This window comes from Ovis canadensis, chromosome 4 (genome assembly GCF_042477335.2).
Source record: "Ovis canadensis isolate MfBH-ARS-UI-01 breed Bighorn chromosome 4, ARS-UI_OviCan_v2, whole genome shotgun sequence".
In the NCBI taxonomy this organism is placed as follows: Eukaryota; Metazoa; Chordata; class Mammalia; order Artiodactyla; family Bovidae; genus Ovis; species Ovis canadensis.
In genome coordinates this window covers 27531836-27545221 of record NC_091248.1, presented here as the reverse complement: position 1 = coordinate 27545221, position 13386 = coordinate 27531836, and the positions used below count along the sequence as shown (strand labels likewise).

At 43.4% G+C, this 13386-nt stretch overlaps 1 protein-coding gene across 11 annotated transcripts in view; it reads right to left on the bottom strand.

Moving 5' to 3' along the window:
• DYNC1I1 (dynein cytoplasmic 1 intermediate chain 1) overlaps nt 1–13386 on the bottom strand; it is a 581233-nt gene that overhangs the window by 320586 nt on the left and 247261 nt on the right. For all 11 annotated transcript variants that reach the window (XM_069587460.1, XM_069587454.1, XM_069587461.1 and 8 more), the window contains one exon: nt 8272–8388. In XM_069587460.1, the coding sequence (XP_069443561.1) occupies nt 8272–8379 (108 nt within the window). In that variant the 5' untranslated portion in view covers nt 8380–8388. The remainder of the gene's footprint in view (nt 1–8271; nt 8389–13386) is intronic.

The following is a 13386-nucleotide window of genomic DNA, read 5'->3' as shown; positions in this document are numbered from 1 at the left end:
TTGGTGGGAAAGTTAAAGGAAAAGCAACAAGTCAAAATAGCAACAAGCCAAAATACAGGTTAAAGAAGGCTGGTGGAGGAATTCTGGGGGGGAATTAAATACTCAGGTTTCTTTTCTTTTTCAGAACACAATTACTACTTAAGACAAGGCATTTGCCCCACATCTGAAACACGATAACATCCCATTTGATGTGCAGCTACTTCACAACAAGGCTTTGTGAGTTTCCAGGAGTGAGACTGTCTCAGAGTTTGTCAAAAGCTGATTATCCACTTATCAGACACACCTTCCTCTCTGGGGGCAAGTTGGGCTCCCTCACAGACACATTACCTCTTTCAGGAGTACAAAGCACATTTCAAAACAGTAAAGCATAATTTCCGTCATGGCATCTACAACAGAAAGAGCTCATGCAACTTTGACTTGCACCCAGATGGTAACCTACACACCAACTGTAAGCAAAATGCATCTTTGCACACAGTGCGGGGCTCAGTGCTTCTGTTTTAAGCACCTCGGGTTTAAAATACACTCAGGTGTTTGATGTCTTTGTTGTTCAGTCACTCAGTCATGTCTGACTCTTTGCAAACCCGTGAACTGCAGCACACCAGGCTTCCCTGTCCTTCATATTTTCCGGAATTTGTCCATTGAGTTGGTGATGCCATCCATCTCATCCTCTGTTACCCCCTCTCCTCCTGCCCTCAATCTTTCCCAGCATCAGGGTCTTTTCCAATGAGTTGGCTCTCTGTCATCAGAGGGAAAACTGCCATGATGGGGATCAATAAGGGCTAATGAGGATGTAGAAGATTCAGGTTCTCTCATGTAATCCATGAGATTTCTGAAATGGCAGTTTAATCTTGGAAGATATGAAAGCTCACTTTCTTTCCCAATTTTAACCTTTAAACTAGCAAGTTCCAAAGTTTATGCAGACAACAGAGCCAAAGATGTGTGCATGCTAAGTCACTTCAGCTGTGTCTAAGTCTTTGCGACGCTATGGTCTTTATAGCCCACCAGGCTCTTCTGTCCATGGGATTCTCCTGGCAAGAATACTGGAGAGGGTTGCCATGCCCTCCTCCAGGGGATCTCCCCAACTCAGGGATCAAACCCACATCTCTTATGTCTCCTGCAATGGCAGGCTAGTTCTTTACCACTAGCACCACCTGTGGAGCCCAGAGGCAAAGACAGAACTAAGATTCTTTAAAAAGGACCTTGCAGAGTGATGATCTATGTCAATGTTCACCTATCATAAATTTAAAAGAAGGATTGAAGGGAAAGTGGGGCAATAAAAGAAAAGGGAATTACCACGGTCACTACTGAAATATAAATTTAAAAAAAAAAAAAAACCAAGATAAACAAAATTCGTCTCAGGAAGCCAAAATGGCATAGCATGGTTTTACAGTGAAGAGGTAAGCTGTAACTGACTGGACTGTCAACTTCACTGAGAACAGATATGTGTTTATTTTGTTCACAACTATATCCTCACATCTAGATCCAGGCTTGCCACATGGTTGACGCTCAGTTCAAAAATGCTGAATGAATGAAACGATTGCCTTTGGTAACTGTTATGTTATAGATATCAAATCTAAGAATTATACACCATTCAGGAGAGTTTCCACCAGCTACACCCCATTCAGAAAGCTCCTTTACCACACTACCATGAGAAGGCATCACCTAAACTCCCAGTGACCCAGCGCTCATAACAAAGCCATTTCTATATTCTAGCAATAGCAACAAAAAAAATCGAACCTTTCTTCATCCCTTCAACAAAAACTTATTTAAGGACAACAGGGTGCCAGTGATAATGAACATGAGTTCTAATGAAGCTCATATAGAGTGAAACAGAAGAGCCATCCAATCTTTTCCTTTTGAATCAACTGAAGGCATATTATCTATAACTTTCTGTCATGTATGCCCTAGGCAGAAAGGCACAGAAGTTGTTTTTTACTTTCATTCTAACTTTCATCATTAAGCATGCAAGAAACATATTAGAGTGGGCTTCCCTGGAGGCTCAGTGGTAAAGAATCTGACTGCCCAGCAGGAAACATGGGTTTGATCCCTGGGTTGGGAAGATCCCCTGGAGAAGGAATGGCAACCCACACCAGTATTCCTGCCTGGGAAAGCCTATGCCCAGTATTCCTGCCTGGGAAAGCCTATGGACAGAGGAACCTGGCGGGCTATAGTCGCTCGGGTTGCAAAAGAGTTGGACACGACTTAGCGACTAAATAAGAACAAGAAACACACCAGAGAGTAGACCTCGTGTCAACATGCGTTGCCAGACAGTGTGCAAAGGCAGCACGCAGAACTCCACCTCCAAGTGTCTCCCCCACAACACAAGGCGCCTCCACAACGCATTCTCTGCCTTCAGCCTTTTTCACTTCTTAACGAAACAGACAATGCAATGGCAGATGACACGTATTAGTAAGGATAAATCGTCCATCTAGATGCAACAGAAGCTTAGGAAAGCCGCTGACACTCAACGTTGACCAGGAAAATTGCAAGGTTAGCTAACTGGGCCTTATTGGAAATAAGGCCAGTTCCTAACTGCTATCAATTAACACCTTAAAGTAAACAATGTGCTTCTTCATCCAAGACAGTTATACCAAGTGCCCTAATCATGAAACTTTGACATTTCCCATGTAAATACTACAGAGTCCTCACACATTTTAATGACTCAATAAGGAGTTTTTGCATACTAGTAATTTAAAATATGCTCCATGTCTCTCCCAGCAAATGGTATTTCTGTTTGTGAGTTGAGACCCAGAGAGGGGACCCAAAAAAAGAAAATTTGTCAGCTGAATGATTTGTCATTTTCCCAAAGACAGCTGCAGAGCTGTTAACACACGACAGGTCAGAAAACCCCTGTCCATCCTGCTGTTGTTCGTTGGTCAGTCGCTAAGTCTTGTCCGACTCTTTGCAACCCCATGGACTGCAGCATGCCAGGCTTTCCTGTCCCTCACTATCTCCTGGAGTTTGCCCAAGTTACGTGCCTTGAGTCAGTGATGCCATCCAACCATCTCCTCTGAACTTGCAGCAAGTCAGCAGAAGGCCAAGAACAGGACAAAACGTCAGGGTGGCCTCATTAAGCACACCTCATTGCTTTAAAGTCAGTTTTTCATGAAATTGGCTCTGCATCTTAAATGGTGGCCACTATAATTATTTAAAAATCAGATTGCATCCATAATAGCACAACCAAGAAAGCAGTTGACATCCAAAGGCATAGAGAGTGGTAATATTATACATGAACACAGTTTCCTGGGTCTGCGGAGACAATCAACCTGGGTAGTCCCAATTCATACCAGTTTTCAGTCATGGCAAATACACTGACCCTCAGATTAGCAATTAAAGAGCACTTTGTTTCCTTTTTATTCTAAACATGTTTTATTCCAAATATAAGCCTAAGTAAAGCTGAAAGAAAACAAACATAAGCTTAATGCATGCTAAGTCACTTCAGTCGTGTCCGACTCTTCACAACCCCGTGGACTGTAGCCCGCCAGGCTCCTCTGTCCACAGAACTCTCCGGGCAAGAATATTGGAGTGGATTGCCATTTCCTTCTCCAACATAAGCTTAAGGCTATGTCTCTCTACAAACAAGACAAAAACTAGAAAATCTTAAACTCAGGAGTCAATGATAACGACCCTTAACTGGAGCATCTCACAGACTCAGGATCTGAAGCTTCCAAGGAAATTCACAGAAAAAAAAATGCAGGTGCTTGGAAAGAATGTCTGTGACCAGCATCTCAGACCCGCCCTACCTAGGTCAGCTATTTATTCATTCTCTCACTCCTTAGTTCTTTGAAAAGTGAAAATGGTAGTCACTCAGTTGTGTCCAACTCTTTGCAACTCCATGGACCGTAGCCCGCCAGGCTCCTCTCTCCATGGAATTCTCCAGGCAAGAATACTGGGAGGGGTGGCCATTCCCTTCTCCAGGGGATCTTCCCCAGGAATCGAACCCGGATCTCCTGTATTGCAGGCAGATTCTTTTACTGTCTGAGCCACCAGGGAAGCGCCCTTCTATTGAAGACCTACTATGTGGCAAGATCTGTGCTGGACATTGACTCCACGATGAAAAATACAACCCTGTCCCCCAAAGCTTGTGCTCAGTGAGGAGGAAAAAATAGGTAAATGGTGCTAAATAATTTGGTAAGGTCAGGGATAGGGCATAGGACTAACTCGGTCATGGGTTACAGAAAGGTTAAAGAAGGGTTAGAGAAGGCTTTCGAGAGGAAGAGACGTCCAGGCTGAGAACTGGAAGGCATGTGGTTAACAGAGCGGCGGAAGCCAAGAGGAGAGAATATTCATGAACTCCTGTCAAGAGAGAGCCTGGCCCATGGGGGGAAATGTAAGAAGCCGAGCCTTGCTGGCTGGAATGTGGATTTAGGGAGAAAGGAAATGAAACGGAACAGGGAGAGCCAATGTGCCTGTCTGGGACCCCTGATCAGTGGAAGCTGGAGGAGGCGTGCTGAAAGCATGGCCCCACGTTTCTGATCTGGACAACTGGCTGGAATAGGGGGTCCTTCCTGAGACTGGAGATAAAGTCAGATCACTTCGGAGGCTCAGCCCCTAGGGCCCAAGAGCATGTGAAAAAGAAAGATCAGAAGAGATTACTTCCAGGTTTCTTTCAACTACAGAATGCTGTCATCCCAGGAAATTAGGGGCCTCAGGTTAGAAGACTCTGCTGACAATGGGGCATTTTTGAAAAATGGAGTCCCCGCGTGAGGGCCATTTCAGGAGCAGAGTTTCAGCCGCTTCTTACCAAGCAGATCCTCTGTGTCTTCACAGTCCTGCACCACCTCCTTGGATCCTCACAGAACTCCAAGGAAGGACCCACTCTCCTCTCCATTTTACAGAGGGGAATCCAAGTGCAGAGGGGTGCCAGACCCATTCAAGGCCATCCTGCAAAGGGCAGAACCAGGTTTCCCAGCCATGTGAAGCTTGAAAGCCTCTGTGTCAGCCCAGAGTTCTACTGCCTACGTCTTGTTAATACAACACTGGACTCTCAGAACAAACCAAGTCATCACAATCTGACCCAAGGAAAGATCTTTTGCAGGGGAGATGGACTTGAAGGGTCAGCGCTGAAAGCCAGGATAGACCTTCAGGATGATACAGTTCAATGATCCCCAAATCTGACCCTATTTAGATACTTCAAACCAGAAACTCTGGGGAGGGGAGACTGGGACTCCATTGCCATAGGACCTCCCTGATGGCTCAGCAGGTAAAGAATCCACTTGCCAATGCAGGAGACACAGAAGATGCAGGCTCAATTCCTGGGTCGAGAAGATCCCCTGGAGGAGGAAATGGCAACCCACTCCAGAATTCTTGCCCGAAAAATCCAATGGACAGAGGAGGCTGGCAGGCTACAATCCGTGGGGTCGCCAAGAGTTGGCCACGACCGAGTGACTAACATAGGCAGCCATGGAGCACAGTCAGGTTTCAACCAGCCTGTCAGTTTAGCAACAAGGAGACTAAGACTGTGTAAAACTTTAATTCCAAAAGGAGGTGGAGGCCCAGGAAGGCCCCAAGTCCAGGTGCTCTGCACACCATCACCCCCACCCCCAACAATGTGCTGTCCCCAACCCACCAAGGCTCTGTCTGTTGAATAAAAGCTAAATCCCCACCAGGCAGTTATGTGGTATAGGAACAGAAAGGGTGGCCTGTTTCCATCAGTCTTGTTTGCCTGTAATTTCCTCCCCCCAAATGTGTGAAATGACAAGGATGAAGCAGACAGAATAATTTGGAGCCAGATTCCCCATATCACTTGGCATTTTGTGGTAATTCTATGGAATTCAAGTGGGATATTAGGATGTCAGTTTAAAAGGAAACCGATTATTAGTAAAGGATAACAGGTGCTTTAAAACTACAATAAGTGTTGACATTTGAAGGAAAGGGAACATAATAACTTAATGCTTTTTTTGGCTTCACATGGAAATGAATAGCCATTCCTTGTCAATTCTCACCTCTGCCTCACTCAAGACTGCATATATAACAGCAGAGATCTCCAAAGGCAAAACATTATGCTCACTGTCAAGGACAAATAAACTATGGCATCAATCAAAGCATAATGGTACCAAGAGAAGCAAGATGCCAGGAGGTCAGAGGGTGACACAATTATGTTTTACTTTGCTGGAAAATAATTGTTAGAGATTTTTTTGCCGTGGTCTCCCAGACTGATAGTGTGAAACAGCACTTAGCTTCTAAGTCTTCAAAATACATTATTTTTTCCCTTAAAATAAAAGTTGGGATGCAGGTCTGATTTCTGTACACATAGCAATACCACACTATACAAAGCTTCCTTCTTAGAAACTACCAAAAATATATGTGGCATCTGGTTTGTGTACAAGATGTGGACTATTTCTACACTGCCACAACAAATCAGAGAATTAAAAATAAACTATTTGTTGGATTGAGATAATAGGAAAGTCACATGATATAGCAGAAAGGCATTCAACTGGGAACTAAGAGTCCCAGATTCCAGTCCTACACTGCCGGTGGAAATGTGAGCAGGTGTAGCCACCATGGAAAACAACATGGAGGTTCCTCAGAAAACTACGAATAGAATTCAGCACATGACCCAGCAATCCCACTCCTGGGAAAATATCTGGGCAAAAGTATAATTCAAAAAGATGCATGCACCCCTATGTTCAGAGCGGCGCTACTCAAATAGCCAAGACATGGGAAGAGCGTAAACATCCACCAACAGACGAATGAAGAAAGAAGACGTGACCCATATATACAATGGACTACGACTCCCTCATTAAAAAGAGTGAAATAACGCCATTTGCAGCAACACGTGTGGGCCTCTAGACGATCACCCTCAGTGAAGTCAGTCAGAAGGAGAAAGACAAATGTCGTATGATACCACTTACATGTAGAATCTAAAATATTGCACAAATGAACCTGTCTACAAAACAGAAACAAATTCACAGACACAGAAATCCGACTTTTAGCTGCCAAGCGGCGGGGAGAGGAATGGACTGGGAGTTTGGGATTGGTAGATGCAAACGATTATGTTTAGAATGGATAAACCACAAGGTCCTAATGATTAGCACAGGGGACTATATTGCAAATCCTGTGATAAATAACAATGAAAAAGAGTATGAAAAAGAATGTATGTTTGTGTATACCTGAGCCACTTTGCTGTACAGCAGAGATTGGCAAACATTATAAATCAACTATACTTCAATAAAGGAGTTTTTAAAATATTTTACAAAAGGAAAAGAACATACATCACAATTTCTTTAGAAATAGTAGTGAAAGAAATTAGGAAAAAGAAAGGATGGCTTTTCTATTATAGTATGCTTATTAAATGGTCTAAAGGTTTAATTTTAAAAAAAGAAAAGAGTTCTGTATTCCAGGTCTGACAGGCAGAAAAGCTGCACTTCACCTCTGGGTTTCTGTTGCTTTGCTGGCATAAGGAGGGGCCTGAATGGAAGGTCACTGAAATCTCTTCTGGATGTAACGTATCATACAGCAGTATCTCCTAGACTATCTACTCCCTCATCAAAGGAGAAAAATGCAGCTTTCCCTTTACCAACTCCAGCATACTTATTTACCCCGAAAAATACACACACTGGGGAAATAATGGTAATCCACTGGCATCATTTTCTATTTTCCTCCTAAAATGTTCAGGTTGGGTAGTTTTTGTTTTTTTTTTTAAAGGCTTTGCTCGACACTACTTTCATTAAGTAGTAACTACATCCCAGGTTACTGGGACAGAGTTACTAAGAAGACGTCAGAGGCTGAGACGGCTGGATGGCATCACCGATGCAGTGGACATGAACTTGGGCAAACTTCAGGAGATGTTGAGGGACAGGGAGGCCTGGCATGCTGCAGTCCCTGGGGTCGCAAAGAGTCGGACACGACTGAACAACAATATATCCCAGATGTTGCCAAGTGCTTTATAAGATCAATTTGTTTAATCCTCATGACTGGATACTACTGGACACTATTTCCCTGTTAAGCACAGGGAACTGAGACCCGGAAAGGAGAAGCAACTTCTAACAGTAGAGCTATCGCGGATCACTTTCAGGGTTCTGTTCAAGTCTGGGGTAAACCTGGGGTTTGGGGATCTCTGGACCAAATGCTACTGACCATTTATGTGGTGCCTGAGCAGTGCACAATAGACGGCAATGAGCTTACTGTTCTAAGTATGTAAATATCACTCATTTTATGCAGGTATTGTAAATGCATTCTTTCACAGGGTCCTCTTTATCCATTTGACCAGCCCCTCGGAATTGAGTGGTTTTCCTTTTCCCTGATGACAGCACAGCACCCAGGACTTACCTCTTTCTTTTTTCTTTCCTCTTCCTTCCGTTTCTTCTCTTCTCTTATCTGTGCTAAGCGCTGTTTTTTGCGCTCTAGCTCAGCTTTTAAGTCACTTTTGTCAGACATGTTGGTTTCCTTGGAGCAAAAGAAGAAAAAAAGTGAATATACACAAATAACTTTTTTGTATTATCACTGCAGAAATCATTCAAAAGGCAATCAAACTTGAAAACAGAACTTCTGGGTAGTAACAGATTGTATACCTTACCCTCTGTTGAAAAATCAAATAAGTTACATCTGATCTCCCCCTATATAAAATCTTTCCTTTTCACGTGCACATAAACACATGAAAAAATACATTATAGGCTATTCTATAATAGCAACTTAATTCAGAATAACACATTTTCCTGTACAAGTTTCTTAACAAGTAAACAACAAGAGAATCAAAGAAGAACCATCATCATGACTTCCAATTTAGATGATAATGGACCAATTCATCCTCACACTGAGAAAAGAAAATGGGCTGTCATAAACTCTTAGAGATATGCCTTGCTTAAATTTCTATGCACTCAATAAACATTCCTCCACCAAGCTTGGGCACATGGAGATTTCATTTTGCCTAATATTATATGCATCAGGGAAGACAGCCCTGAGGACCTAACATGTTAATCTTTTCCCGTAAAACTCCTCCTGAAGTGTCACAATTAATTTCATCTCCAATACAACCCTATTTCTATAAAACTTTCATTTGCGTACTGAATGCAATTCTGCTTATTCTGGCACTTTTCCTTTTCACAGCAAAAAATGTTTGTAAGCACATGAATTAGGAGATAACACCATGACAAGTTCTTGGGAAAACTGATCTGAACAAGAGTTTTCATGTTAATGGTGAGGATGAACCTAGTGGTGATGGTGCCAGACATTTCAAGTGAAATGAATTTGGAGAAGACTGTCACCAATTATCCATCATTTATATTTGTCTCTTTTCTGCTCCCAATTGGAAACTAAGAAAATGGAAGCACTGAGAAATGAAGAACCCTTCTCTGACCCAAATTCCTAAAATACATTTCTTAAAACACTAATGATAAATGTCACAAGTATCCATTTGAATTCTACTTGTATGCAACTATGATGAATATAGGAACACACACATATAATATACCTCTAAGTAGATGACAAAGCGAGGGACAGAAAAAAAAAAACACCCTAAAGGATACAAAGCGGGGCTTCCCTGGTGGCTCAGTGGTAAAGAATCTGCCTGCCAATGCAGGAGACACGGGGTCAGCCCCTGATCCAGGATGACCCCACAGGCCCAGGTGCACCTTGGTCATGTCACAGCTCCTGAGCCTGTGGTCTAGCGCTGGAGAGCTGCAGCTACAGAACCCACACACTGCGACTACTGAAGCCTGCGTGCCCAAGGGCCTGTGCCCTGCAACAAGAGAAGCCACTCCAATGAGAAGCCTGCCCACAACAGCTAGAGAGCAGCCCACGTTCCTAGCAACTTAAGAAAAGCCCAGCCAAGAAAGCCCAACACAGTCAAAACTAAATAAATAAACTTTATATATATATTTTTTATATGTATGTGTGTGTGTGTATTATATGTACATATAAAGCGCAAGCAATGAAAAATCCTGGAACTTCCTGTCACTGTCTTTAGAAGGTAATCAAGAATCTGCAGTCACCCTTAGGCACGTTCAGATGAAATACACACTGGGGAGTGTACTGTGCTCCTCCTGTCCTACCACACACATTTTTGCTTATAGTATGATGGCAAAGATTTGCAGAAATAATAACCGTCATCATGATAGTCAATCTCTGCTATTCACGACCAACACGACTGAAGCGACTTAGCAGCAGCAGCAGCAGCTATTCACGACCATGCTCTCCATTTTCAACACATGCTCGTTGAATAGTTAACCTGTGCTAGGCATTCTCTGCAGAGCCAGATTCTTTCCTTCAAGGACTGCACATCTCAACTCTGTGAGCATGCGGTGTGGCTGGAAATGCTCCCTGGGAGCTTGGCGCACTGATCACTGAGGGCCAGACACTTTACATGTATTATTACGTTTAATCACAACCACCCAAGGAGACCAATATTATCACGAGTGCCTTTTTCACAATTCAGATAAAGGAGACTCAGCAAGACCTAACCCTGTATAGTCCATACATTTGTTGATATTGTCCAGTTGCTAAGTCGTGTCTGACTCTTTGAGACCCCATGGACTGCAGTAGGCCAGGCCTCCCTGTCCCTCACTATCTCCTGGAGTTTGCCTGAGTTCAAGTTAAAGTCCATACACAGATGGACCTCGGTTTAAGCATGTCCATACTCTGAACCTCACTCTGCTGATCACCAATGGATGCAGAACAAGACACAGATCTGGTGGAGTAGATGAGGTGAGCTTTGAGTAGTGGAATTTGAACTTGACATGGAATGAGGTCAGGGACTAGCACAGGAAGGGGAGACAGAGGTCTGCAAAGACCTGCAGAGGGGAGAATCAGCAGGCTGTGCATGAGAGGACCAGATGAACTCAAGTCAAGAAACGCAAACTTTAGTCAGTAAGCACAGACCTGTGGAGGCAAGCGGCAAGGACCTGAAAAAAACAGAAAAGTGGATTCACTAGGTGTAATAAGGGTTGGGAAATCAACAGGTGTATGAAAAAGAAAAGTGACAAATGAAAACAGCATATAAATTTGCTTATGCCTATTCTTATCCCTTGAAATTAAAAGATGCTTGCTCCTTGAAAGAAAATATATGACAAACTTTGACAGCATATTAAAAAGCAGGGACATCACTTTGCCAACAAAGATCTGTATAGTCAAAGCTATGGTTTTTCCAGTAGTCATGTATGGATGTGAGAGCTGGACCATAAAGAAGGCTGAGGGTCAAAGAACTGACGCTTTCAAATTGTGGTATTGGAGAAGACTCTTGAGAGTCCCTTGGACAGCAAGGATATCAAATCAGTCAATCCTAAAGGAAATCAACCCTAACTATTCATTAGAAGGACTGATGCTGAAGCTCCAATAGTTGGGCCATCTGATGTGAAGAACCCACACATTGGAAAAGACCCTGATGCTGGGAAAGATTGAGGGCGGGAGAGGAGGGCAACAGAGGATGAGATGGGTGGATGGCATCGCTGACTCAGTGGACATGAGTTTGAGCAAACTCCAGGAGGTAGTGAAGGACAGGTATATAACCTGAGGACACGAAGCAGTGCTTGACGCCAGGAGGCAGGAAACATTGTGCCTGAAGGAAGGAGGTCTTTCTGGTTCCAAACTGATAGCTGACATGGAAGAACATGGACTCAAGCAGTTAGAGCTGATTTTTTTCCCCCCCAAAAAAGCCATAGAACTGATAAAAGTAACAGTTACCACTAAAATACTGTTTGCCAATAATTTTCAACACCAAAAATCCTGGCAAGAGAAAATAAGAACCTGCTGCCAGAAACCACCTGAGAACTTAGAGATATTCTTCCCCAATGGGGGCCAATGCGATTTACGGTTTTGTTACTTTTCTGCTGTCAAAAATGAAATGTCTTATCAGAAAAACTACTGTTAAAGCAATAGCTGTGTCATCCTATGCTGAAAACAGCCAGTGGCAATGTCTCAGAAACACCCTAAGTTTCCCTCTCTCCACATTCCCTTTTCTCTGCCTTTCCCAATCTGTCAAAAGTATCAGCATGACTTCAGGGATAGATCACGGTCCTTAAGGCGCAAACCATGTAATAGGAGCATCCTGCATTTGTTGCGATTTTCCTGAGAAGGACTTGATTCAATAGTGGGATGTAAACTGTATTCTCTATGGAAGAAGTGTTAAGGTCTTCTTAACACTGATAAATCTGTCTGATAATGGTGGTCATTTAAGTTGCTGTTACCAGTCACAAAGCCAATATTTAAAAAGTTTAACAACAAAAACACCAAGGGAATTTTAAAAGAATTATATTACATACTACATAGTATACTATTATACCACATAGCGATGTTTCCAATAACACTTCACTTTTTAAAGGCAGGAGAAGCACAGTGCTAAAAGACAGAGACAGAATACCTTCCACTTACCGATTTTTGGATCTATCCCAAACTAGACACTTAAGCACTGACCGTTGGAAGAATATGAAATCTCAAGAGAACACCTCATTGAGTCTTTGGAAAGTACGCAGTAATGAATGGACCTTTACACAGAGTGAAATGGCTTAAATAGTGGCACGAAACGCAGTGTCAGCACTGAACGTCACAGGCTTGCCCCGGGGGGCTTGCAGGCTCATCCACTAAAAACTCCCTGCACATTAAACAAAGCAAACAGAGGAGCAAGGCACAGGGGACACCAGTTATAGAGCTTCCTGGGGCTAATGCAGGTCATACTGCAAAGGCAATTTTGACGCTTTCAGTTTAAGAAAATAAGAGTCAGAGCTACCTGCTGCTAATCATTGCTCACTTACTTCACACACATAGAAAAGCCAGTTTCTTTCCCTTACAAAGGGCAAGGAGTCAAGCAGAAAAATCAAACCCACCCCAAGGTGTATGTCTCCTTCTTGTCTCGTCATCCCCCTGTGCTCCTACCCACCAGCCAACCACAGCGCAACTCCATCCTGGCTTGGGAACACTCACGGCAGCCCCTCCCCAGCTCCACCCACGCGGGGTCGGCTGTTCAGGATGCGTCCCAGCTCCCCTCCTAGCAGAGCCCATGTTCTGCATCTGCTTTCCATCAGCGCCATTCCTTTCGCCCACATTCTCTCATTTGCATTTCCTACCTCTGCATCTTTGCGCTTGGTCTGCTGGAGGTTCTTTATCACTGGATGTAATTCCACTTCGTCTCTGGCATTTCTTTTCTCACCTGCCAAATTATTCCTACCTGATAGCAGACACCTCAAAGTTCAGATCAGCTACTCTGTTTTCACTCTGGATTCCATACCCCAATTCCCAACGTCCGTAACGTTTTCAAATTTCAACTCCCTCCTTCCAATTTCTCTCTTGTCTCCTGGTTCAGCCTTTATCCCCTTGGTTCACTATGACATCTCCATCTAGCCTCCCAGGTACCTCTGTTCTCACAACTTGGGTTTCCGCCCATCTTTCAGCTCAGTAAACCGCCATCCTTACCTTTCAAATAACTGAATCAATATAAGAGCTTAAAACTATACC